The sequence below is a fragment of the Equus quagga genome, chromosome 13 (assembly GCF_021613505.1).
Source record: "Equus quagga isolate Etosha38 chromosome 13, UCLA_HA_Equagga_1.0, whole genome shotgun sequence".
NCBI classification, from domain to species: Eukaryota; Metazoa; Chordata; class Mammalia; order Perissodactyla; family Equidae; genus Equus; species Equus quagga.
This window is the reverse complement of record NC_060279.1, coordinates 47,803,684-47,826,780: the sequence shown is the minus strand read 5'-3', so window position 1 is coordinate 47,826,780 and position 23,097 is coordinate 47,803,684. Positions and strand designations below refer to the sequence as shown.

Here is a 23,097-nt window from a genome sequence, read left to right as displayed (position 1 = left end):
TGCAACTTTGGATAGTCAGAGCAACAGGAGAAAGAAAATAATTTAGATTCAATAACTAAACATACTTGCGCATAAGACCTTAAAAATGATTTCTTATTTTAGTTTTCATACTGAAAAGTTCCCTTAGTGATCAGCAAAAAAAATAATGGAGTAACACCCACAATCAGGAAGCACTGTGTGAACAGTAATAACCAGAAGTTAAAATCACTTGGTTCAACTTAACTGTCCAAATCTAGAGAGCAGCAAACTGCACGTAATGCTTGAAATGGGACAATAAATTCTTCTATGCCTGAGTGGACAGGCCCTTAGAGACCTTCAGGCCAAACTTTTCAGTTCTAAATGAAGGCCCTCAGATCTCGGGAAGAAGAATCACTTCCCAGCATCTCAAGGCAGAGTGGGTCCTAACAACCACTTACGAGTCTTTCCATGAAGGCTGCCTCTTTAGATGGCCACTCGTTTATTCCACAAAGACCAAGTGAGCGCCTACTTATGCCAATCACGGTGTTATTGAACATTTTCCCATCTAAATATTTAACTATAGAATGCCATTATTTTTAAGACTAACTCTACCAAAAGGATTAGTGATCTTTAAGTTTACTATTTACCCTTTTAGCAGAATTTTTGGGTATAGAATCAGACTATTTATAGCTAGATTTCAAGACATTTTAGTTTTCATAATAAAACCTCAGCTACTCAGAGTCCAACCTTCAGAAACCCTCAGCTTCCCAAAGCAACTTATACCCTTAAATAAACAAAACTTGTCTGGTGATAAAGTAGAACATTCTTGAGAACCCACAACAAATAAAAACAAATTATAAAGAAGAAACCTGAAGGTTATGCCATATCAATATTTTAATTGGTTGTTGATACTATATAAGGCCAGCATTTTTCTATGAAAGCCAAAAGCATGAAAAAAATTAGTAGGTAACACCGAAAAAAAAAAAAAGAAACTAAGAAAGCAGAAAGTAGTAGAGGTCAATACTTGCAATGATTAGAAATAATAAGGGTGATGGAGGAGGGGATGGTGATTGAAGGGAGCACCCAGTGGCGCACACTGAGAGCCAGAAGTGAGGATGTGAGACAAATGGCTTTGTGATACTGCGGCAGAAGAACTGGGAGGCTGGGGGGACAACCACCACTCAAACCCCATCACTAAAGCTTCCGAAGGCTAAAACCCTAGAGGAGTTAGCTGCTCACTAAGACACACATATACAAGAATCTCAACAAAGTTGGTGCTGTTGTCCAAAACTGTACAATTTAGATTGCCATTTGCCACTAAGAAAATCTAAGAGAAGGGTACAAATGTTGCATTACTTTAGGAAAAAACAAACATCTACAGAAAAGATAAAAACATTCATGTATTTGTACAATATTGGTCTATCTACTTTTATAACACAGACCATAATGGGCGGCCACTAAAATTCGCTACAGATTCTGGGTTATCTAGCACTATGGAATATAACACATCTGTGTAATAAGAACACCCAGACCATGTTCTACAAGGAGAGGTCCTCAGTAGCACAGTTTGAAGATTGCCCCATGCCTGTGCTCCTCGATTGCAGATTTTATCCCATCATTGTTCGTGGAACGCTTTGCCTCTGTTCACTACCCTCTCGTTAGTGACTATGACTTCAGTTTCATCTTATCTTTCACACTTCACACATGATTAGTCATTATTATTACTATTACCTCCATTGTTACTGTTTTTTAAATATGAAGGCTTAATTTACCCACATTTACCAATATCTTGATTTTCCCTTGTTTCTTGCATATAACTCCTTTATTCTAAATTCAGTTCTGTCTTACTAAAGTATATCTTGTAATAAGTCTCTGAGTGGTAATTCAGTCCTGGTTCCTCCTGCTCAGGAATTGTGTGCATCTTTATTCTTAGAATTTAAGTCTGTCAAAAATTCTGAAAAATATCAGCTATTCTCTCTCAAAATATTGCTTTTTTCCCTACTCTCTTTAATGTCTCCTTCCAAAACTATAATTAGAATCTATCTTCCATGTCTCTTATCCTCCCTTATATTCCAATTCTTTATTCCTTTGGGCTAAATTCTAGGTACTTTCTTTAGACCTGTCTTCCAAATGAGCAATTCTCTCTTCAGTTGTGCATACTGCATCCAGGGAGGTACCTGTACCCTCCCATCCATATATTATACATATGGAGATATATTTTTTATTCTATTTCTGGGAATTCTATTTTTGTTTATTTGATTTTCTTTGTTACCCAATCTGCATTTATCCTCCATAGGCATCTAAGTCCTTTTGTCTCTTCAATCATTTAAGAATATTTTATAGTCTCTTTTAGACCGTTTTCCTATTTCAGATTTTTCAGGTACTCATGTTCCTACTTGTTGCATCAGCTGACTCTCCCTCAGTCAAAAAGAAAGGTCTGTGGAGGGGAAGAATGACACACACACAAAAGGCTAACTTTCAAAGTGTCTTTTTATAATCTTGAAGCCAGTGATTCTCAGTATGAAGAGGCTGCTGAAGGGGGAGGGGAGGCAGTGCACCTCTCAGGGGGTGCCAGAACTTCCCAGGGCCTCCTCCAAACTCGACAAGACCTCCAGACACTGAGACGTGTTCCCAGATGTGTCTGAGCCGTCCCCACCTCTGTGGGAACCACTGCAGTACTCATCCTATGTTACTACTGGGGGTGGATTACATCCCTATGGTGTGGTGGGCTTGGAAAAAAAAGAATGACAACTGTTTTAATCATCTGGAATTTATCTCTTCAAAATGAAAACCAAAAGGCCTTTTTTCTCCAAATTGACTACTAGATTCCCTACATCAAGTGTTAAACATATATCTTTCTGTCCCCATTTGTGTTTGGAGGCTGACTTACCCGGAAATACCACATACAGTCAATTCTATTTCTGAGCTTTCTATTCAGTTCTATTGATCCATATTTCTAATTTTATGCCAGTATCACACTGTTTTAATGTCTACTGCTTTGCCTTTATAGCTTATAATAGAACTCTTTTTAAAAACTTCAATATTTTCACCTATTTCATCTTGTAGAGAACTTTAAAATCACTTTACTGAATTCCAAAAAAAGGTTAAGATCTTGCTTATGTGCAAATTATGTAAAAAATTAATATATTTAAGTTATTTAATATTCCTACCTGGAACACAATCTTTCTCACTAATTAATCAAATCATTTTTAGCTCTCAACAAGTTTTTTAAATTTTATTAAATTGACCTCTTGACATTTTATACTTTCATGAAGTATAAAATTATCCCTTTTCTATATTTGGTAGAAGATATACAGAAATGATATTAATTTCTATGGTTAATTTCTATATGGCCAAATTAAAAATTCTTTTAATTGTAGCAATTTCAAAACAATTTTCTAGGACTTTCTAGGTATACATATGGCTATTACCATCTTTGAATAGATAATAAATATCTATTCTTGATGTTTACATATCATGTCATATTTCACTCATTAAAACTTCCAAAACAATATCAAATTATAATGGTGGTATTATCTACCGCTCCTTCTTCTCATCCACCAATTCGACACTGGCATCAAAGGACGTCACTTAAAACAGAGATGAGTAAGGGCACTTGTCTGTGGTTGGCTTTTAGGGAAGTAAATAGCATGTTAGCAAGGTTCCCAAGAGAGAAACCCAGACTGAAATGCAACCCTAGAAACCTTCGCAGCATTTAAACTGTGAACATTAAACTGGCTGGAAAGTTCACCCATTAAAACATCTCACCAAGAACTTTACTGCATTAGATTCCAGGCTTTCATTCAGCCTCAGGGGGGAGAAAAGACCAAGTTACAAAACTGGGAACATGGGAGTTAATTAAGGTAATTAATTCTTTGAGTGCTAGGTAGTCAAAATTAGTGTTGTCACGGTGTTTGATTAGGTTAGAATAAGATTCTCTTAAAGGGTTCATGAATTTAAATTAAAAATTTACATAAAGTTTTACAATAAAATGATTTGCAATAGCAGTCATTACTATGGTTAAAATTAAAAGCACAAGTTTACATTGGATTCGTTTTTCAAGTTAAGTATGATACTAAGAAGAACAAATCCAATTTAGTTTAACAAATTAAATTAATTTGCAGTGTAGGAACCTAACGTATTAAGATCCCTAAGCAAATACGATATTAAGTAATCACTAAGGAGATCGTTTCTACTGAATGATGGATGTGGAGATAATGACTATTTTTCCAAGACTTCTGTAACAATTTAAAAGTTACCTTATTTTTAACAATGGTTCTACCCTTAAAATATGATGAAACAGGATATTCAAGAATTCTTCAGGATCTAGGAAAAAATAGAAAATCATAAAGCCACAGATAAAATTTTCAAATCCTTCATTTTTTATTTATAACAGTCATATTCTTATACTGAATTCAATTTCATGATCAATATTATTTCAATTAAAATCATAGCTCTCAAGTTTTCCTAATGAAAATACAAATGATATTTAAAAGTTATGATAAAGTATTATGTTCCAATTTTGTTATAACATTGCATTTGAAAGGGTATAATAATTCACATATAGTGAAATAATTTTAAATTCTTGAGAGGTTTAAGATAAGTGGAATAAAACCTGAAGTATGACCTTGTTTTTTCCTGCTATTTAAATAATTATCAAGTCTCTAAACATTATAGCTAGATACACTATGCTGCTAACACATCCAAAGTCAGGAGTTGACTCTCTGAGTAAATAACCCATCAGCAATGACTAGATAAAACGCTGCCTCTGAAAGGTAAGCCAGCTCTTTTGTGACTCCCTTTACAGCAAGGGAAGCTAAGTGGGAAGATGCAGATGACTCAATGCCACCCTTCACCCCGGAAACGGAAACAATTCCGAATATCACTGCCGGACGGACAGGAAAGAACCCCTTACGTATTCATCCAATATACAGGAACCAGCCAGCTTTTTAAAGGAATTTATTATTCCACATCATCACTTTTAGAAGAGAGAAAACATTTACAGAAAGGGGAGAAAATTGTACGTCATATAGAAAGAAATTTCTAATTTAAAATAAAACCCCTAAAACTACACAGACACACATTTCAGCCAGTAATTTAGCATATGCTTTCAAGTTATTTTTAAGCATATCCTATAAATTAAGACAGTCACCTTTTTCTTCAGAGGTAAATCCTGATGCAGCCTCAACTTTTTCAAGTATTTTCCTCAATTTCATAATCTTTGTTGCACACACATATCCATATCTACGTTAGTAAAAAACTATTAATTAATTAATACTGGCACATATATTTAATTAATATAACATATTTCTATAATCACACATTTCTTCTATAACTCCAACATGTCATAAATCAATAGGCTAGACAATTATTTTGAAAAATACAATTATAGGTTTCTTCTTGAGGTTTGAAAAATTAAAAATCTAAAATCAGAATTATCCCAGACACATTATTATACCATAAAAATAACTGTCACATATTAATACAAGAAAAAATATTTTAAATTTATGATGACTGGTTTTTTAATATTATTTGCTTAAGAAATTAAAGCATTTACTTTATAAAGAGAATATACAATTTTGACAGAGTCTTTTTAATTCTAAAGGATAAAACAGCCACCAAGAGGAACGGAAAAAGCATTGCTAAGAAACTGAAAATCTAAAATATGCAATCAAACCAATCATAATTATGATACTTTCTCTCATTTTTGTCTGAATACAGGACACAGTACTGTCCAACACAGTTGGACAATAGTATCCAAATAATGTTCATTAACAGACTTATGGTATTTGGGAGACAAAGAAGGAAGTGGCAACACGTCTGAGAGTTTTGGATTTGATTTGTCTTGTTCTAACATCAATTATTTGGGGGGAAATAGACAATAAGTTTAAAAATTTGCATAAGACAAAATAGTTGAAGTAAAAATCAAGACTCATAATTATCTTAAAGGGTAAAAACTACAGTCGTTTTCATCATTTTCAGAATTTAAGGAAAATAAAAGATAGAAGTGGGAAAGTTTATTCCCTTAAAATTTACTTTCCAGGTCATGTTATATTAGGTCATTCTGAATGCCCGCTACAGTTCAAGTATTCTGCATTTTTTGGTCAAAATCTTATATCAAACTATTTTTAAATTTTAATTGTTAAATGAGAAAAGTATGTCACAAAATTTAAATTCATCTGAATATGGACTTTAAATTATGTAATTTTTTCTCTGTATTCCTGAATGAACAGATTTGTTTTATGGTCTATCGCCCTAACTCTTCAGAACTTAAATTTTATAGTGTGACATTATCATACCATAACTACTATCACTTATCAAAAATCTTTACTAGCTGTCTTGTCCCTTGTGATTATACCATTACAAATTGCCTCCTGTGGCCAAAGAAAGATATTTATAATTCTTAAACTAGGAAATGACCAAAACATCACCTGTGTAAGGAAGGTGGAGGGAGGCCTAAATATATTCCTTTAACCAAAAAATATGTTAATAAAATACATCTCATCTGTTTCTAACACAAAAGGATTAAATACTAGCTATTCTATAAATAAAACTCCCCTTGCTCCTTTTCTTTCTGAAAAAATTCCGTTTAAGAAGCCAGCCTGTACCAACTGGACTAATAAACATGATGACTGTTAGGGGTGCTATTGGAATAAACTATTTCAGAAGATAAGAATCCCAAGTACCTCACATCAGCTTTCCTAAACCTATTGCAATTGCTAAATGGTAGTATACGTCTACCAAATGTTGTAATCATTTCATGGCATGCACTATGTGCTACACCTTGGCCAGATTTAATAAATTAAATAAGCTAAGACAGTACAAAGACCAAAAGGCTAAAAAAATTGTTAATACTTAATCAAGAGAACTAATTTTTACCCATTTCTTACTAAATGAAAGCAAGATATCAATTATTACTGTACCAAAAAAAAGCAAATAGGACAACATCCAAAGGCAGGGTAACTATGTATCTTCCACTTACATTCTCAGAGGGTTGACAATTTCTGTCCTCAGCAGCTCTTGAGTTTCACTGTAATATTCTACATCATTCTTTTCTTTGGGTCTAAGTAACACAGTGTCCAGAACAGAACTAAAAGCAAACAAGCTGCAAAATAAGGATATTTTTCCTCATGTTACAAACATATTTTTTTGAGAAACAAATACTAAAAAGAATGTGAAGAGAAAAAATGCAAAGTCTGGAGAAAAATAACATACAAATTAGTGATTTTCATTAACACAGGTACCCAAGACCCCTATTAAGGTTCCTAGAGTTCAATCATCAGGGCCTAGAGGTCCTTCCAGGTCAAAGAGAATACTAATATCGACAAGGCAAGCCACAGGATAAAAACCTGCGTAGAGTATACAAGAAAACTTCTGCGCAAAAGTTGAAAGAGGGCCTACAAATCTGAGTCAAACTACCACAGACAGCCGAGGAGGACGTTTGGGAACACCTCCCAAGGCAAACATACACCCAAGCCAGGACCACTCGAGGTGTGTACTTCTCTCTCCCCATGCCCCTTTGCGGAGACCTCGATTTCTTTAAATGCCAAAATCACTTGTGAGTGACTACTAGTGGTAACTTTCTGGTATTAAAGAAAAAGAAAACTTGGCTAATAGAGATTTTTATCAGGAACTCTAAAGAATATGACATCAATTTCGTAAGGCTTGTTTTTAGCAACACATCTGAGAGACTGAAAGTATATTCTGCCAAAAAAAAAAAAAAGGCTCACCAATTTTTTCTTCTCCCTACTTTTAAAATTTTAACATCCCATTAACTTCCTCATTCTTATGACATGGCTGTACAGAGCTGGCAGGTTACACTCATTTTAATTGGCAATGTACTTGGTTCAAACTTCAGAGTATAAAACTTCTTGCCAGGTTAAGTTGTTCCACTTTGGAATAAATTATATATACGAGAGCAACTGTGCTTCCACTGAAATAATTCTTTAAAATAAAGTAATTCTATGATTGCCTCTATCCAGTAAAACAAACACACACCAACCGAGGGCTTATTGCAAATCATGTTATTTGATATGTCCACGAAGATACTGTACTTATTCTCTTCTGTTATATGATTTCCCAGATACCCTCCGAATATCTGTTTCACTTGTAATGCTGTCATTCACCTCTCACTCGTCATTCACTACTTTTCTATATTAAATTTTTGGATATAGGCACATGAGACAACATTCAATACGTTCCAAGGAGTATATAATGAAATGCAAATCGCTTTCCTTCCCAGACAATCCCCAGCCACTCAGTTTCTCTATTCGGAGATAGTCAGCAGTTGCTTTCTCTCTCTCTCTCACACACACACACACACACACACACACACACAGGTGTCCCTGCCCCATGGCACTAGCTATACCTACTGCATTCGTTTTAAACTCACCAGAATAAGGTCGAGTCTAAGTAACAAGAATTGTAATGCCCCTGGATACCTTTCTTCTTTCCGATCATTATCTCTAAACCCTCTTTTTCCATCTTTGGTGGAGTATTTTCTTCTACTACTTCACTTAAGTAGCCGCCAAATGCTGAAAAGATAAAAATGAAAACGAAAAGAATTCTTTCCAACTACTACAGTATGTATTCCCATATATATTTCTGCATTTTCAAAGTGTATTTTTGTATTTTGATGCAAAATTTGTTTCTCAACTTAGAACTAAGTTAAAAGTAGGTTTTGGTTAATTGTTATTCAGCTTGGCTTGTAAAAAATGCTACTGTTCATTTTCAACCTCACCTCCTCCACAATTTAAAAAACATTTTAGAGTATTAAGTAATGTGTAAAAAGCATCTGCCAAGTAAAATATTTTGTTCCCCAAATACTCTATCATTTGTCTGAAGATGTTTCACTTTCAAGTTGGAAAAGAAAACAAAAAATTCTAAAGTACTATTTCAACTGTAATGAAAAATGTTTTCCTTAAAGATGGCTTTCCTATGCATACCTGCTTAACCCTCAGGCTGCTTCACCATCATTAATCACAACCAGAAAGGGACAGCATCAGGAAACTGCCACCTACTACCCGTGATGGGGAGAGCTGTCCCTCGTCAATCGCGGTAAAGCCACCTATAAGAGTCCTGCCTCCTGGAGAAGACACGCTCACTGACGTACTTGAGCAACACACTGAGGGGGGGTCAGTGCCAAGCGAAGGCCAAATTTCAACTTCTGCTTCCCATGCTGCTGAACATTAAATGTCCGTATCAACAGGAAGAGAAGAATAAATCCCAGTATTTTTCACTTTTTAAGTCTCGAACACATTCTCCTAATACTTTTTTAAAATGTCTCCTCTTAGGGTAAGTGTAACTTTGTTATACACCAAATAACAATTTTTACTAATTTAAAAGCTTGATGAACATTGGCAGGAAACATATTTAAACTGCGTCACTGCCATCTGCTGTAAAATGGCATGAGACGAGAATTAGAGTCATGCCAGACTGCTAAAGAAATGAGAAGCACCCAAATACCTAGCGAATTACAGCGTTCGATCTGATTGGAAACCGGCTGCAGGGACGCGAAGCGAGAGTCGGGCCTGCAGCTCTTCAGTTTAACGAACAGCGCCTTCTTCAGGGCACAGGTGAAGTACCGAGTGCCCCGGAAGGTCCCGTCTGTACAGCCTGCACATTCGTCTTCCTGAAAACAAAATGCTTCCATAAGCATTATTCTGCACACTGCAAAGACGGTACACAAAGAACTAAGGTTTCTAAGATTTGTTCCCAGTTCACCCTTTCTCAGAATTCGCCTGTCCTGAGAACTCCATCTGGAAAATGAGCTGACTGATCGGTGCTGCAGCCCACAGCTAACGATTTACGAATTAATTTGCTTCTCCAGCATGAAGTCCTCGCTGTGCTTCCTCTCAGGATGCACACTTAAACGTTCCCTTTAACTAACTCTCTGCACCATTTCCACGAGTTTCAAAACTAGGGGCGGGGGGGGGGGGGGGCTATTTATGTTAACAACCCAAAGGGAAAAACAACATTCACTAGCATGCAAACAAATAAAAAAAAAACCAAGAGCTACATTTAAATAAAAGCTAAATGTACTCAAATTCTCCTTTCCTGATTATGGAATGCCAGACAACATGCTTTCCTAATCTCCAAAGCGAAAATCTTTCCCCATACCAAAGATCTCAAAAGATCTCTAAAAATGGCGATTGATCTTAAAGCCCATATGAATATTGGAACAGGCTGAGGGAGAGAGGCTGAGAAAGAAAAAGAAAAGCTGATAACAGATTTGTTTTCTTCCAGTATTCTGTTTAATATAATGAGCCCAAACATTTAGCCTAAAAATCTACTTTCACTCCTTGAACAAAGATCAACTAACATTAGAACAAGTGGGTGAGATGTTTAATGGGTGGCAAAGGAAGCTGGGCAACATGATAATAAATTTTTTCTCCAGTGATGGCTTTTTTGACAAATATAACACTTTGCCCAAAAGCATATAGTAGGGAAAAACCTGCACAAAACCCAGAGAGAGAATTGCAAGTTTTCGGTCAAATGAAATTACCAGTTCCAGCCCAGCTAGTACTTCATTGAGTCCTGGTGGCTGACCAATCCAACGGATGACCCCATAGAAAGGAGGGTTCTCTTTAACTTCAGCCAGTGAGCCCACTTCCAGACCATGTGAGTTCCCAGAAGACACGGCCAGTGGGGGACTCTCCTGGACAGGTGCATTGTTTAGCTCTCCCATCACAGACTGAACTGACAGAGACAGCGGACTGTGGCCAATACTTCCATTCGTGTTGGGCATCTTCGTCAGACTGAACGGTAAAGAGTGAAATCTGTTTTCACTGGATAACGAGTTCATGGAAGGAGGCTGCAGTGGTGGTGATGCATGGCCAAAGTCTGGAGATATCTCTGTAAGCGATTTTGCAGGGTCTTCAGCAACTATAAAAAATCATTCTTAATTAGAGAAATTTATTCAAGAATATTAAATATGCCTTACATCACTAAAAATTAATATATCTATCTAGTCTAACTGCCTTCTTGAGCTCTGCAGTAGGATTCTTGAAAGCATCACAAACTTAATACCTCCACAACGGTGTTCTTGATTCTCCTCCCCACCTCCAAATTTATCTACCTCAGTAAATGGCACTCAACTGTTCAAACCAAAAAAATCTATTATTGATTGGTACCATATAGGTTATATTCTTTGTCCATAATACAATTAAGTTAGAAACCAATACCAAAAACTTATGAAAGATGCTTCTAAACAACTAATGAATCAAAGAAGAAATGACAATGTAAGTTTTAAAAATAAAGGAAAAAAAGAGAGAAAGAAAGAATGTACACTTGTGGAACACAGCTAAATTTATTTTGATAAAGGAAATTTATAGACTTAATAGTTTATTTTAGGAAAAAAAGGTAATATTAATGAACTCCACATACAACTTAAGAAGTTAGAACAGAAGAGCTTCCCAAAAAGAAATCAAGAGAGAAGAATAAATACAAAACCGGAAATTAATGAAAGAGAAAGCAAACATAGAACAAAGAGAAGCAGAGCCAGAGCAGTTTCCTTACAGTGACTGACACACTTGCCAGGTTGGCACTGCAGCTCTGTCGGGAAGGAATGAACTCCTTAATATACACTGTTGAGATAACCAACCATCTGTATTTTTTTAAAAATTAAATTGGATTCCTACCTCAGACTCTACACAAAACTAATTTCGAGGTGGCTTAAAGACAAATGTGAAAGGCAAAACTATAAACTGTTGGAAGACAGTGTAGAAGAATGTTCTTTACAACTTGATGGTAGAGGGAAATCTCTTAAACACACGTTCACAAACCATAAAGGAAAAGACTGACAAACATGACCACATTAAAATTAAGTTACTTGTTCATTAAAAGGCATCATAGTGAGAGTGAAACTATGAGCTACAATCAACGAGAAAATACTTGCAAGTATATCTGACAAAGGATTAGATTTTAAAAAGGTCTAGAAGTCAATAAGAAAAAAAACAAAAAAATTAAACTAGAAAAAATGGACCAAGTACTGGAAAGGCAACCTACAGAAGAATAAACCCAAATCACCAACAAATCAATGAAAAGACTCTCATCCTCACTAGTGGTAAATAGATAAAAGAAAATCAAAACCAACATGAGATAACATTTCAAAAGTTAGAGGTCTTAGCACATTAACTGTTGGTGAGGACGAGGAGCAAACGACACCCTTACACAGTGCCGATGGGAGTGCAAGCTGGGGTAACTGCCTTGGGAAACAATTTGGCATTATTTAGTAAAGGAAAGATGTGCATATCCCATGACCCAGTAATTCCACTCCTACTTATATACCCTACACATGTGTAAGAATGTTAAGAGCAAAGCTGTTAATAATAGCAGGAAAATAAAAACAATTCAAATATCCATCAATGGTCGAATGGATAATTACATCGTGGTATACGCATGTATTTCACAGCGATGAAATGGAATGCAATAGAATTCCATTTACTCTACAGCAATGAAAATGAATAAACTGTAATCACATTCTACACCTTGGATGAACCTTAGGAACAATGTCAGGGGTGGCTGTTACATAGCACGCACACATCTGATTCTTCGTATATAAAGCTCAAAAACACGCAGAACTAACGATGCAATGAAAAGCAAGAGAACAATAAACACTAAATTAAAGATGATGGTAGCTCAGAGGACAGAATGAAGAGAACGGCACTAGGAAGAGGCGCTGAGGGGATTTCAAAGGTAATGATAATGTTTTTTCTTAAAGTGAGTAGAGACTACATAGGTGTTCATTGTACTATATACCTCATTGTTCTTTATAACTTAGCCAGTTAAGACTCTTCGGTAGTGATATTTAATCTAAGATTGTTAAAAGCTATTCTTTTCTTTCCGAAATTCTCAACCCCCAACCCCAAACCCAAATCCATAAAGCAAGTTCTGTTGGTTCTATCTGCAAAATATTCCTCAAATTTGTGCACCTCTCCGCGCCTCTGCCGTCATCTCCTAATCCAAGCCGCCAGCGCCTTTCACCCTGTCACCCGTCTCTCACCTGGCTTCTCTGTCCCCTGCTTGCTCCTCTCCAATCTATTCACCATAAAACAACTAAGGGAGATATTTTTAAAATTTAAAGATCTCACATCACTCCCCTATTTAAAACCTTTTTATGTCTTTCCAGAATTCTTACAATAAATACTTAATTTCTTATCAAGACCTATAAGGTCCTGGATGATGTAGCTCCTATCTACCTATCCAAACTCATTTCACATACCTCGTTTCTTTGCTTACTATGCTGTAGCCACTCTGACCTACTTCCTGTTCCTCAAAAGCACTTTCTCACCTCAGGGCCTTTGCCCTTACTATTTCCTCTGCCTGGAATGCTCTTCCCAGGTTCATTCTCATGATCCAGACCTCAACCCCAAATACCCTTTCCTCAAAGAGTATTTTCTAAACCCCTCTATGGTAGCTGCTTCCTACCAGTCACTAATCACCTTGTTCATTTCCTTCATCGCATATGTCACAAGCAATTATTACCTTGTCCATCTATACATTTATTGTCTGTCATACCAACTAGAATATAAGCTCCATAAGATCGGATTTCGGGGGGCCAGACCCACGGCCAAGTGGTTAAAGTTCCACTTCGGCCCAGGTTCACGGGTTCAGAACCCAGGCACAGATCTACACCACTCATGAAGCCACACTGTGGCAGCAACCCACCTACAAAGCAGAAGAAGACTGGCACAGATGTTAGCTCAGGGCTAATCTTCCTCAGAAAAAAAAAAAAAAAGAAGAGGATTTTTGTTAATCTTTTCCATGATTGAATCCATAGCACTTTGTATACCCACTAACACAAGAAAATACTCAATATTTGTAAAGAAAAAAAAGTGAATATATGAATCAAATGTTATAGAGAAAATTCTTTTAAAAGTGTAAGTGAAATTAAGTACAGAAACAATGCTCTTTTACACCTAAATTACTTTTGTTTTTACTTTAAGGATGAAGGCCTATTCCATACAAATTTCTTTACTTTATATGTCCCATCTAGGTCTTTATGACCAACATTCTTACATGAAATTACACGTTAGACCAGACTCTGGTAGAATCAAGAAGTTAGGAATATTCTACCACAATACAGAAAATGTATAAGAATGATAAAATTATAGAAATTTGAAGAATTAATGTTACCTAGATTATGAAAAAACTATGGTTTTACTAGTTTCCTTTCCTTGGAAAGAAATCAGCACATAGGAAAAGCATTAGCGTATCTGCCAGTAACAAGAGGGGAAGAGAGTGGGGCTGTACCATAACCGCCCTGGACAGTCCCTACACACATCTAGAGGCCAACAGGGCGGTGACTCACCAAAGGACCCTGCCTGTCCTTTGTGCTTCAGAACTCTCCAGAAGAATTTTTAGAAAATTGCGAACTGCTAACATATGGGCCAAATCTTAATGAAAGTAGTCTATCAGGAGACAGGACCTCCTGGAGAAGCATCACTTAAATAAGCTTCCTGCTCTGTGCCTAGCAAGACTTCTTGGGATCAAAGGCCCTGACTGCCTATCTTCACAACACCTACCCAAGCAGAAATGAAGGCATGGAGAAGAGAAAATCAAAGAGAGTTCACTCAAGCAATTTCCCATGTGAGTATCTGACCTCATATATGTAACAGTAGACTTGTACTGTAACATCTGTGGATGGATACTATAACTAAGCCCATATGACAGCTAAAAAGTCATTATAGAGTTCTAGAGTACTCTTAAATTCTTTTGTTCACTTAATTTGCACACAATTATTCAGTCTAGGGTATACCAAGCCCTGTGCTAGGCACTAGGAACTCACAGTCTGGCAGAAGAGACAGGCAAGTAAACAAAACAGTTACAATGACACTTCACCTAATCTAGGAAAAGTGGGAGAGGAAAGGAAAGGCATTCAGGAAAAACTAATGCTCAAGCTGAGATTTAACAGATGGACAGAAGTAAACCAGATCATGAAGGAGGAGGAACAGGAAGAAGGTTTTCCAGGCAGCAGAAACAACATGCGCCAAGAAAAGAGAAAGCACAGCCCGTTTCAGAAAAGGTCCTGGTCCAGGATGGCTGGAGCAGGATTGCAAGGGAAACAACAGAGATGAGTAAGAGGTCAGCCAGAAAGAGTCCAAAAGGCCAAAGTAAGGAATCTGGACTTTTATCATCAAGGGCTAGGGAAACATCAATAGATATTAAGCAAAGGAGAGACATGAGCAGATATATCTTCAGAAAAATCACTCGAAGAGTAATGTGAAGAGAAACACAGTGTGGTGATCAAAAGCATGAGCTCTGGTGTCAAAGAGATCTGAGCTGGAATCCTGGCATCACTATTACCAGCTGTGTGACCCTGAGCAAGTTGTTTAACCACTGTGACAACAGAGAAAGTAGAAATATCTACTTTATAAGGTTGTTATGAGGATAAAATAATGCATATAAAGTGCCTAGCACAATGCCTGGCATGGAGTAAGTAGTTAAGAAATGTCAGCTGCAGTGATGGTGAAGAGGTCAATGATGATGATGGCTGCTATCGTTCAGAACAAATTTAAAAGACGCAAGACTGAGGCAGACAGACCAGTTAGAAGGTCTCTGTATTAGTCCAGACAGCAACAAAGAAAGGGTCTGAACTAAGGCAGAAATAAAGAAAAGGGGGAAGATTCTAGTGATGTGGAAAAGGAGGAAATCCAGAGGACTTGGTGACAACTGGATGTGACTAACAAGAGAAACAGAGGAAGTTCAGGATGGAGCCCAAGCTTCTATTTCAGGCAACTGGACTCATTTCTCCATTTCCTTGCGACATAAAAACAACTCACTAAGGTCACCGATAACTTCCATTGACTAAATCCAATAGGTATTTGTGTGGTCTTCATCTTACTTGCCTTCTCAGGAACATTCATCAGTGCTGTCCATCCACTATTGGACCCAACACTCCGACAACCTCCTAGCTTTCCCCACATCCCTTTGGTCATTTTTTCTCTGTCTCCTTTTCTCTGCTCCTCCTCCCAGCCCTTAAGTTCCTCAAGGCTCAGTCTTAACCCACACCCTCCATCCCCCTCTCTCCTCGGGTGGTATTATTCACAGACTTTAACCACCAAACATGTGAGGGCAATCTACCAATTTGTTTCTCTAGCTCTTATCTCTCTTCTAAGCTCCAGAGCTGTATATACAACTGTCTACTTGACAAATCAGCTTTGGAAGTTTAAAAGGCCCCTCAAACTCAACATATTCAAAGTCAAATTCATGACCTTCCTCCATAGTCATTTAAGTACGCAAGCCAGAAAACCAGGAGTCATCACTGACATCTCTTTCCTCCCCAGCTCTCACTTCCATTCTGTAAGTTCTACCCATTTCTTCCTAAAAATCTCTTACAGCCATCAGCTTCTCCCCATCTCTTCTCCAACAAGTCTAGTCCCAGCTGCTACAATCTATGACTGAGCCTTCCAACAGCCTTCAATGGTGTCCTTGCATTCACACAGTCCCTGCTTCAACCCTTGTCTACTCTGCAGCCAGAATGATCTTTTCAAAAGGCAAACTTGGTCATGTCACCTCTTGCTGAAAATCCTTCAGTGGCTTCCCATTTCCTTTTAATAGGGCACACCAGGCTCCACATGGCCTGGCCCTGTTTGCCTTTCCATTCTCATCTCATAAAATGTTATACCTCTCTCTGTTCTAACTTCTCCGGCTCTTCTTAGTCCTTGAAACACCAGGCTCCATTTTCCCAGGAGGCTTTTGTGTTATTCCCTCTGCCTACAAAGGCTCTTCTGTCCCTTTCACTGGTGCCTACCACTCCTCGGTAAATCTAAGCTCATGTCACTTCCTCAGAGAAACATCCCTGAGCCCCCTAAGTAAATACCCTTTAATATACTCTCAGAGCATCATGTGCCTTCTCTGCACTCAACACAACTGCAGTTCTGCATGTGTGTCCGTGATTCTTTATTAAAGTCTATCATAAACTCAGAAAGGACATGACCATGTCTATTTTTTCTCACCATTGTGACCTCGGTGCCTAGAAGAATGCCTGGCACATAGTAAGTACTTGATAAATATTTGTTGACTGGATGAACAAAGAAAAGAACAAACCAGAAGAAAATGATGTCCCAGAACCAAGGGAAGGTAGAGTTTTAAAAGTGAGTGCTTTAACTGATGATTGGATGAAGAAGATATAGTATATATATACAATGGAATACTACTCAGCCATAAAAAAGGACAAGATCGTCCCATTCACAACAACATGGATAGACCTTTAGGGTATTATCTTGAGTGAAATAAGCCAGAGAAAGACGAACTCTGTATGACTCCACTCATAGGTGGAAGTTAACATATAGACAAAGAGAACTGATTGGTGGTTACCAGGGAAAAGGGGGGGAGGGCACAAATGGTGAAGTGGTGTACCTACAATGTGACTAATGATAATATACAACTGAAATTTCACAAGGTTGTAAACTATCATAATCTTAATTAAAAAAAAAAAAAAGTGAGTGCTTTAAAGATCAACAAAGACCCAGACAGAAAAGTCTTTAAACGATTCAGTTGATTCTAGAGATCTACCCTAAACAGATCAGTGAAGGGAAGAGAACAAGCTGCTAATACATTTTCTAAATGTTTTATTAATCTTAACAGCAGTGCAGTTCAAGTTGTGTACAATATTTTAGTTCAGCAATATTAACAAAGAATGCTCTACTCATTTTGTTTCCAAAAACTAGATATATATTGGTGAAAAAACTATTTTTTTCTGATGAGTTAAAAGGAGAGGATCATTATAAAGAACACTAAAAGTACAGATTACCTTCATCAATGTACCAGGTATTTTTTGATTTGGATTGTGGTTGTGAGTCAACAGAAGACCCATTTAAGGTATAAAACAATTCAGATCTGTTTCTATTTCCAGGGTCTGAGGTAGATCCTATGGAACAAGAAAAGTCCTTTTAAAAATAAAGTCAATATAGTCTGAAGTTTTTCCATAAGAGAAATTAATATGCATATCATGTTAAAAACTATTTATACAACCATCAGATGTATACAAACACAATATAATTTTAGTGTCTTCAGCTTTTAAAACTTTTGTAACCATTTTGGCAATGTCAAAAAGAGTCTTCCACCAAAGAGTCAAGATAAGAGGGGAACAGGAGTAAGTTAGGAAAAGCTCTTTTTTTTTTTTTTTAAACAAACTGCTTGAAAAAATCATTTCAGGTACTATGCTTATTTCCAAACGTCAGAATCACCATTCCCCAATTTCAGTTGATGAATCTGTTGGTTCACAAATGTAATCTATTATTTTCAAACAGCTGCTTTCAGAAGGTAAGCTCCACATGTTGTTTACAGTCAGTGCACAAATTAAGTTTAAAAGTTTAAGTTTAAAAGTTTAAAAGATTTAAACGTTTTGGAAGCGTTGGTCATCAAATTCCTTGCTTAATTTCCTCATGTCTTTGAAAAAGTGAAGCAGTATTATTTCTTATATATTAGATTTATTAAATATAATAAAGAGTTAGTGTAGGTATGTCACAGACATTTCAAGACCTTACCCAGCCTCAGTATGAGAGTAAACGCCACAGTTGAGAACAGTGCACCAGGTCTCCAGAACCCATACAAAATCCGACTTTTTTTCCAATTTAAAGCAGATAGTTCTATACTTTACACCAATAAGTAAGATCTGCTACAACACAAGTAACACACATGTCCTAAGAAAATCTTCGGGCTATTTCTATTTCCGTGACAGCAGCAAGTTTGAGCTATCCTATCTAGATCTATAGGTGAACATAAAAATACTATTACCTTTATATCCCCTTTAATTCTAAGTGCGCCAGGGTCCAAAGTCACATAAAATATCTCTTAAAGAACAATTTCCTTTCATACAAGCTGAAATTAGCTTTGTTCACTAGATAATTGAGGAAAAAATATTCTTCCCCTAACCCACATTTGAGCTAACAAAAATTCTTAGTTTTTCAAATGAGCTGTTCAGCTTGTATAACTACCACCCTATAAATTTACAAAATATGTGGACGCTAAAAAAAAAAAAAGAGCTAAGAACTCTACATGTGTTGTGAAGGAGGTTTCTGGAAGAGAGACAAAAATTCTTGCTTAACAATGTGGAATTCAATTTGCACCACATCTAGTTAGCGAAATCCACATAATTAATCTCTAGTATACTTTACCCTATACAAAATTATCCATATATGATTATTTTGTACAGTTGCAACTCTATGTATACAAATGTTACAGGTAGGGGGTTCCAAAAAGCAGCTGGATATGGACAGGAAAAGACACAGGACCTCACGGGAAACTTCATCAACTGAAAAAGGTTGGGAACTTTTGGCTTAAGCAACAGCATCTATAAAAAATTTTTAGTAAACTACTAAAAATGTTTGAAAGAAGACAGTTAACATATACATTAAGGAGTAATACCTTTTAACAATTTTTCAATGCCGTGGCAAATCAGATTTACATAAATAACTAAGAATTATATTCTATTAGTCCATACCTGTAGCCTTTGGTTTATTATGACTGGATGAACCCTTGTCCCCGACACCTCTTGATGTAAAGGCAAGTTTAGGAGGCCTCCTTTCCTGTGTCACGCTATCTGAAACAGCAAACATGTTTTTAAAGATGGGCAAATTCTCATGGAAGAGAAACAATCGAGCAATCCATGACGACGACGACGACAACAACAACAAAGAAATCTCTTTCCAACAAAAAAGCAGCATTTCTGGAGTAGTTTTACAGATTCTCAAAAGCCATCCAAAGTAACTACCAAAAGAGATAATACTGAAAAAAAAATCAATGCTGTACTCCAAAATGTAATTTCTACAAGAAAATACAGTCCCCAAATACAATTCAGCTAAATGTTTTAACTTCTTGAAAATTTAATCACTTTTAGTCAATTTTATTTGATGTATTAAAACACTACAAAGAAACCCTTACTCAGTTTTTTGCGAGATTTCCCAAATTGGTATCCCAGAACACCTGTGCGTGTTAGCAAGCGTTCCACACTCAACTATTTCTAGAAGATGCTGAGAACAACAAAGATAAACAGACTTCCTTACTGCATACCACCAGAACCTTTAATACAATGATGCGCACTGTGAACCTCTCAGAAAGAGATACAGTCAACTGATTTGACAATATTTTTTGTGCCACTCTACTTAGCATCTCAGAATAATGTATTTCATGCAACACAGTTTGGAAAAACTTCTTGTTAGGAATATGCATCAGTTTTTAAAAATATACATAGGTTAAGAATAACGCCAATGTGTATACGAACACATATACATATAAATAGGAAAAACACAGAGAATCATGCACAGATTAACAATGCAGAAAGCCAGAGACAAATATCAATAACATTTTTGAGGAAAACACTCAAAACTTCTTTTTGAAATGTAGGTATAATAAATTTGGCAAACTTGTTTTTGATACAAAGACCACTCTAAACCTGAAAGGCCAGCAATTTTCATAAGATATTCACAAATACTAATTAAGTAAATGTAGAAAAGGCCGTCTGGAAAGTTTTTCCCCTGGAAAGTTCAACAACACATCTGTGGAGTCCAACACGACACTAAAGAACCATACCTGATAAATCTGCGTATCAGCAAAAACAGTATCACCCACAGTGGATTTTTGAGAACAGAAAGAAAAATAGGAAATATTTATATTTAAACACAAGGAAAAGGCCATTTAAAAAAAAAAAAGGAAATAATACTGAATTAGTTATATATAAGTGATGCTTGGTAACTTTTTTCCATGGTTGGAAGGAGAGGGGATTGCATTGTTATACTATATCTTAAACATTTCAGAATATGATCAAATGGATTATTTTAATTCAAAAATTATACTGAATAACCATGATTTCAGTCAAGTGATATAGTAAAGAAAAAGCTGTTGATTAATACTTTTGCGATGTTACCATTCAAATATCTCCAAATGTCATATATGAGAGCTACTGTGAAGGGTAAAAGTTTCCAAATAACAGCATGTAAACTGACCAAAGAAAACTAATTTCCACCATTAACTGAAATTAATTGCGTGTATGTCCATTTTAAAAAGATATTCACAAACATACTATAATCTATATACATTATAGAGTCAGTGGTGATTATAACAAAGGCAGCAAACAGTCTTCGCTAAGGCAGCCTGGCAGTACCAGAGGGCCAAATGGATGAGCCAGTTGTGACGGAGCTACTGGTGATGCTAGGGGAGGGCTCCAAAGTTGGGAATATGGAGGGCACTGGAGTTGGAAACAGTGGTTATCTTCTGCCAAAGACTTCATCTGAGAGGGGGTCAAATATCAATTTTGAGGAACAGGACATTCCTACAGAATTCTATGCAGATAAAGGGTCACATGCCACATCTATCTTGCCCTCCAGCAATTATACACCAAATATGTCTTGTTTCTTTGTCACAACTATGTTCATGATCCAAAACCAAAGCCTTCTACTTTGAATGAATTTTAAGAGGTTACCATCTCAGGAAAAGGTACATATGGGAAAGTAAACAGGACAAGGAATAAATTCATCAGAGAATTTTGTGAGATTAAGAGATATTAAAAAAGACAGTATGATATGTCCACCAAATGGCATGCACAAAAACTTATTCATGATAACCAAAAGCTGCAACAATCCATTCTCTGAGAAAATGGATAAACAAGTTATGATCTGGTCATACAACAGAATACTACACAGCCATAAAAAAGAATAAACTACTGGTATACACAACACAGACACAGTGTTGAGTGAAAGGAACTACATCAAAAGTACCCATTATATATACCCAACAGGACTGCACTCAAAATGATAAAAGCAGCAGCTCACCCATCACTCTTGCTGATTTAATCAAAAAAGAACACCCCCTTGGAGAATCTTGGGTTAGAAATCATAACAATAAACTAGTGAAGAACAATCAAACCACAAGAAATGTCTGTGAATATGAATTGAGAAAAATTTAAATTGAGAAAAACTGCTTAATTGATATACTGCTTAACATTATTAGCCACAAGAGCATAATTCAGGTGCAAATGAGAATTTAATATCCATAGAGAAATCTACTGAAGAAAACATACGTTTACTTGGGTAGAATGAGATCTTATAAAACCTGATACCAAGATAGTATACAGAGCAACTATCCAGAAATCTCTGTAAGGCAAGATCACTGATCAAAGTAAATACTTTCATTATATTTTAGACAATTTTATATGAAAAACTGTTCCAGAAATGCTGGAAGATCCCATCAGATAACACCCGAGGTGCACACTGAGATCCAGTACTTCAAATAACCTCTGGGCTCTACGAGTCTCATGTGAGCAGGAATCCTGCCTATAGAGACAAAACTCAGGGTGATTCCAACTGCCAATCAATCTCTATGGAAGGCCATTTAGCACCATCTATCAAAATGTAAATACACATACGGTTTGGCCCAGAAACTACTTCCAGGAAGTTACCTTTTTTTAAGATCTTATGAATATTTTATAGGAATATGAACAAAACATAGCCCATTTAAATATTCAGATGAGTGTCCTGATGGCACACAGGAAAAATCTACAGATGCCATGTGTTGAGAGGGAGAGACAATACATGAAAGGACAGAATTAGTATCCAAGATGATCTGAAAATGCTGGAAAACTGGATAGCTCTAGTGACATAAAGCTTAACAAGGACAAATGTAAAGTCCTGCCTTATGTCCCCAGATCAACCATGCACGTGTAGAGGCAGAAGCACATGTGAGCCAAACTGGGGATTTCAGTCAAGACTAAGCTCAGTATTCATTAATTCGTTGGTTTATAAGTGCATTCATTCAGTCAAGAAATACTAGCTACTCCATGCTGGGAAGGCACTACAACGGTCTCTGGGAATCTAATTCAGACTGTGACAGGGCTGTCCCAAATGTTTTCTGTCAGTGCCCTGTTCTATAGCAGCCATTAGCCCACAGATGGAGGACAGTATTCTGTTCCCCTCTAGGCGTCCAAGTGCAAAGCTATCTCCAACAAACCAGGCCGCCCTCAGGACAGCTGGAAACCACGCCATAGGAAAGACGGCTACAATGGCTCAAACCGTGCAGGCTGGAGAACAGAAGATGCAGGTGTCAGAGACACTCATCCTGGAATATCTGAGGGTTGTCGTAAGGAAGAGGGGCTGCATCTGTCCTATCTTCATCCCCATTCAGAGCCAGAATCAATGAGGG

General features: G+C 36.7%; 1 protein-coding gene across 7 annotated transcripts in view; it reads right to left on the bottom strand.

Moving 5' to 3' along the window:
* CYLD (CYLD lysine 63 deubiquitinase) overlaps positions 1-23,097 on the bottom strand; it is a 70,364-nt gene that overhangs the window by 9,306 nt on the left and 37,961 nt on the right. For 6 of the 7 annotated variants that reach the window (XR_006891445.1, XM_046680899.1, XM_046680902.1 and 3 more), the window contains 9 exons: positions 20,494-20,502; positions 19,406-19,504; positions 17,714-17,830; positions 10,463-10,842; positions 9,424-9,589; positions 8,351-8,492; positions 6,941-7,063; positions 5,111-5,202; positions 4,218-4,284 (listed from right to left, as the gene is read on the bottom strand). Coding sequence is in view for 6 of the 7 variants with exons in the window: in XM_046680899.1 (XP_046536855.1) it covers positions 4,218-4,284; positions 5,111-5,202; positions 6,941-7,063; positions 8,351-8,492; positions 9,424-9,589; positions 10,463-10,842; positions 17,714-17,830; positions 19,406-19,504; positions 20,494-20,502 (1,195 nt within the window). In the remaining variant the exon portion in view is untranslated. The remainder of the gene's footprint in view (positions 1-4,217; positions 4,285-5,110; positions 5,203-6,940; positions 7,064-8,350; positions 8,493-9,423; positions 9,590-10,462; positions 10,843-17,713; positions 17,831-19,405; positions 19,505-20,493; positions 20,503-23,097) is intronic. The other variant, XM_046680903.1, reaches the window with a different exon arrangement.